The following is a 5,217-nucleotide window of genomic DNA, read 5'->3' on the forward strand; positions in this document are numbered from 1 at the left end:
GCATTAAAAACAATTTCAAAATAGGAAGTACAAACAGGAAGGAGCAGCGAGAAAATGTAGGCTCCATAAACCATGAAGTTAAGAATAGACACTGGAGAGCAACTCAGCAGCCAACAAGCGAATGGGAACTAACAACATTTGAATACTTTAGTCATAAAGATTTTAAAGAACAAAACAAACATAATGAAGTTACTTCTACTGCTCATCCTCTCACTAATGACAGGTAAAAAGATTACTAACCCTGATCTTATATAATAATGAGTGCTGTACTGTATATTACATTATATGTTCTTATTATGGTGTTAAATCATACACAGTAGGACGTTTGAGTTTGAGCTTTTTATTTTCTGCTTATGTACTGTCTTCATAACTTATAATAATTTACTTTGAAACAGGCCATCTTTTGGCAAAAATAACGAGTTTTCACAGAGTTAAATATGATTTGCAGACCTCATTGAATCCTCTAGTAAAACTAACTTACTTCTGATGATGCTGTTGCTACTACTATTGCTTTAAGCCAGTTTAGAGTGCAAAACCAAGCCAGGCTGAATTCAAAGTTGATGCCAGCCATGGGTGAAACAATGTGGGAGACAGAGGATTACAGAAGCAAATAGTCTGAGTTCATTTTTAGCTGTTTTACAGCTTTTTTTAACCTCATTTAGAAGAATTAGACGACTCTAACACTTCATTTCACATCTTTGTTATTTTTGTGAAATTCCTCTTTGCCAAGATTTTAATTGTAGTGTGTAATGTCCTATGAAATGGGCACTCATTATATACACTAAAACACAGTGTCTTCAAACTAGAAGCGTTTAAGTTTCTATTTTATTTAAAGTGTAAAGTTTTTTGTGTGTGTGTGTTTACGTCAGAGGGTTTGTGTCCAGGTTTAGGAAACGCCCCTGAGCAGATGTAAGAGGAAACCACAGATTTGGAAAGGCAGAGAGTGAATAAAAACAATTTTAATGAACAATGTGCTTTAACAACAACAGAACTCCAAGACAATAGAACAGGAAAATGAGCTCAATGGCATCAAACAGGAACAGAAGAACACAACCAGTAAAGGCAAAATGACACACAAAAGCAAAAGGCAAAGTAAAACAGGAAGTGACAAGAAAAAGGAAAACTGTAATGAGCTCATGATGTAACAAGCCAATTGTGACAGATTACAATTTTAAAAAAGAAAGAAAAAAAAAAGGTCTCTATGCCCTCCTGTAGGCCCCCCACCCTACCCCCCCTACTGTGGGGGTAGGGTGGGTTGTGTGTTGTGGCAGCCGAGGGCAGAGGCCCTGACGGACCAATCCCTGGCAACCGAGGCTGGCGGTGTGGATATGAAACATCAGCTCTCTGGTGGGGAAGGATCCTGGGTCAGTATGTGAGGTTGAGAGGTACCAGCCAGATATAATCAGGCTCACCTCTACACACGGTTTGAGCTCTGGAACCAGTGTCCTTGTTGAGAGGCGGCAGGCTGGGGTGCGTAGCCTGGTGTCCCCTCGGCTTCCTTGCCTGTATGTCGGGGCTTTTGAATGAGAGGGTTTGTTCTCTGTGCGTCCAGGTCAGGGAGCAGGTCCAGCCTGTCATCTGTGCAGAACAATAGATCAGAGACAATGCATTCGACCTTGTCGCTCAAAGTATTCTGTGGGACATGGTCCACTATTATGGGGTATCTGGTCGGTTGTTGCAAGCTATTTAGTTCTTATACAACTGCTGCAAGAGCCTGGTTTGCATTGCCAGCAATAATTTGGACTATTTCCTGGTGGGTTTTGAACGCTGCTTTGTCATTGATTGTATTCTTAATTCTTGTAGACAGAATTTCTAGGCATAGCCAGATGGTGGAAGGTTGTTCAGTGACTTGTGCAGTCACAGGGTCTTGTTCAGAGGGAAGCGAGAGGTCGATAGATGGATTGGTACTGTGGCTGCAGAGATGCGGCTGCTGTACCACAGCTTCCATTGTGCAGAAAAGAGTGCTGTGAGAGCAGTGTTGGGGAGTAACAGAATACACGTACGAGCCCAGTTGTAAGTAAGCTGTTAAGACTTAGAAGTACACTGTGTTTGTGATTGTGGTTTGGGAACACGGTGTTGTATTCTGGTCTCGTGCACGACAGACTACAGAATACCCCAACGGGGCAGTTAGGTTTATTAACAAGTCATGTGACTCAGATTGACTCTCTGTCATGTACAACAACAACAACAACAACAACAACAACAACATACAGCCTAACGTTCCGGCCCAACACTCACTTACTTGTGTCACACTGTCACACGTGTACACATGGAGCGCGACTTATTAGACAGATGTCTCTTTACTACGGTTCGGAGCTGTAAATTCCGACACCACTTCACATTTAAAGTGAATCTGACCTGCCAGCAAAAAAGCTGCTCTCAGCTGGAAGTAAGTTCTTTTTAAAAAACTAGCGTTAGCCTAATGCAACTAACTTGTTTTAGTTGTGGTAGTTACCTGGGTTATGTGCCACTAAAGTATCTTTGATGTACTATTGCTGTCTGATTTATTACTATTAATGAATGTTGCATTATCAACCTGCTAGCTGCAAATAATCAAGTGCAGGTATGAAAGCAGACAAAAAGAAAACATCACTGATACAGGAATAGTTTTCTACGAGATCGCTGCAAAAAGTGCAGCCTTACCTAATGTCCACCTACTGTTACTCATTTTAAATAAAGATTTAAAAATCTAGTTGGTGTTGGTATGGTGAATAATCTTCAGTAATAGTAATAAATCACACAGCAATAGTACATTCATATAGTTGTAAAAAGCATGATCATATATTAGTAATCCAAAGTATTCAGAATACGTTACTCTCATTGAGTAACAGAATACGTTGCAAAATACATTTTGAGGCATGTATTCTTTAATCTGTAGTGGAATACATTTTAAAAGTAACCTTCCCTAAATACCATCTTCGGACACCCCTCTGGGATTTTATTTCAGTGACCTTTATCATGTTTGCTTTAGGTTGTGAGCTGCTGTCAGAAGAGAAGATTTGCACAAAAGGATGGGTTGAATTCACCTGCAACCAAAACACAACTAGAAAATGTCAAATGACTAAGGCTTCAACAACTGAGCAAAACACTCTCAGAGTGATCATTAAGCAACATCAGACGAAGAATTCATCAGCTGACAGCGAGGAATTAGAATTTAAAATTGGTAAGAAGGAATAATTTCTTATTCACATTCATATATGCTGTGGCTGATTTTAATTCACATTGGTCAACACATTCATAGTTTGGATTACTGTATCTAAATAAATGGATCATGTGAGCCTTTCCTTTCCAGAGAAAAAGACATTTGTGAGTAATACTTTTTTTTCCCCAGCAAAACAATGCCCAAAAGCATTTCATCAAATTCCATACAGGACAGCTAAAACCACCATCAGATGTGATTATCCAGAAGACAAATACAAGTCGTGGATCAAGTTTTTCTGCAAAGGGGAAGGTTTCACCTGCGAGGACAATTTATCAACAAAATCTTATCCAAAGTCAAACAGGACATTCACTCCCTCAAACATCAGCCATAGCTTCAATATGTCCATCAGTAATGTGTCCTCTCAGGATGATGGTATTTACTGGTGCGGCGTAAGATCACCTGAGGGGATTCGTCATGCTGCACTCACAAAAATAAAACTAAGTATTAAAAGTAAATAACTTATCTTTTCCACTTTAAAGGTTTACGTTTTATATTTAGGAACTACTAACGTATGTTTGCCTCTGTTTTCCACAGATATTAAGAGCTTCACAAGATCACCAGCTGTTGGAGAGAACTTCACGTACTGGTGTAAATATAACCAGACTCTCTCAAATTATACAAAATTTATCTGTAAGGGAGAAGATCCATCTATATGTAAACCTTTAGTAAGCACCAGAGATCCCAATAGGAACAAGAGGTTTTGGCTGAATGACAATAAAGAGAAGAAAAATATCACCATGACAGTGAGAGAAGTGACAGCGGACGACAGTGGGACATACTGGTGTGGAGCAGAAAGCACCAATGAACACCGAAGTAACAGGTTCTTCAACAGATTGTCCCTGACTGTAGGTGAGCCGTGCTATTTTATTATCTGACCCTGGGTCATAATGCACAGCATATTAAAGCAGGCTCATTTTGCACATATATTTTACTTTTAATTCATTATTTATAATGTTTTGTTTTTTGCAGTTTTAATAAAATCATTTTAAAAATAAAAATATTAAAAAATAAAGACTTTTAATCGTAACTGTTAGCAAGAAAATGACAAACTTGCCAAAAAGGTTTGACACAGAAGAGGATGTGCTTATACTCGGCACTAAAAATGTGTGTTTTCTGATTATGAGGTATTACTATATTAGGTTAATAAATGGTAAATGGACTGGTTCTTATATTGCGCTTTTCTGCTCTGAGCACTCAAAGCGCTTTATACAACTTGTTCATTCAACAAATCACACCCATTCACACAAGCACTTTTCTAGGTTTTCAGTGCAACCTAACTTACATTCTTACACATTCACACTCTGATGGATGCATTGGAGAACAACCAGCGGTTAGTGTCTTGCACAAGCATATTTGATGTGCAGACTGGGATTGAACCCGGGACCCCATCGAACCCCATCGAACACAAGACTTTTACTGGCTAACTTCACTTCACTTTGCTAACATTACATTTTGTAATGCCACTTTAAAAAGTGGAGAGGAAAACGAGATGGTAACCTCTAAGCTGGTGTCTAAAAATTATAAATATTCTTTTTTTCCAAATTGATGATATTATTTTATCATTTAATTAAACTCTGTTAATCTAATGCCTCAAAGTAGAGTCTGAATGCACATTTGTTTCCTTCAGTTTCCACCAATCATTTACGTCTGCTGTTTTTTCAACTACAGGACCCACTGCATCTGCTGAGAGTCATGGTGAGAGAGTACATGTGGTATCCTAAAACTTCTGCAGCTTATGAGAACTGGGACAGTTTGTGGCTGTTCACATAACATTTTTTATTTTTTAAATTTCTTAAAAACTGCTCCTTTCACATTTTCCAACAAAGACAGTTCAGGATGTCAATGCTGGGATGATGAATAATGCTGGAAAATTGTTGTTTGGTTTACGCTGCAGGCATTTCTGACGTTGGAATAGTTCTAATCATAATAACTGGGTTGGTGTTTCTGGTTGTTTTCATCCTTGTCTACAGACGTAAGAACTTTCACTAAATCCTTTGTACATCATCAGTCACACA

General features: G+C 38.6%; 1 protein-coding gene across 2 annotated transcripts; it reads left to right on the forward strand.

The window, feature by feature from the left end:
- Positions 1 to 70: 70 nt before the first annotated feature.
- LOC102192690 (polymeric immunoglobulin receptor-like) lies at positions 71 to 5,202 on the forward strand. Of its 2 annotated transcripts, XM_005754832.1 has the most exons (7): positions 71 to 223; positions 2,972 to 3,163; positions 3,332 to 3,652; positions 3,737 to 3,790; positions 3,947 to 4,051; positions 4,871 to 4,897; positions 5,097 to 5,202. In XM_005754832.1, exons 1-7 carry the CDS (start codon positions 184 to 186, stop codon positions 5,189 to 5,191), a joined length of 834 nt encoding a protein of 277 aa, XP_005754889.1. In that variant the 5' UTR covers positions 71 to 183; the 3' UTR covers positions 5,192 to 5,202. The 2 variants fall into 2 exon arrangements, with proteins under 2 accessions (XP_005754889.1, XP_005754888.1); XM_005754831.1 differs by having other exon boundaries at positions 3,737 to 4,051.
- The last annotated feature ends 15 nt before the right edge of the window (positions 5,203 to 5,217 follow it).

Source organism: Pundamilia nyererei, unplaced genomic scaffold, assembly GCF_000239375.1.
Source record: "Pundamilia nyererei isolate P.nyererei 1_Seehausen unplaced genomic scaffold, PunNye1.0 scaffold00675, whole genome shotgun sequence".
Classification (NCBI taxonomy): Eukaryota; Metazoa; Chordata; class Actinopteri; order Cichliformes; family Cichlidae; genus Pundamilia; species Pundamilia nyererei.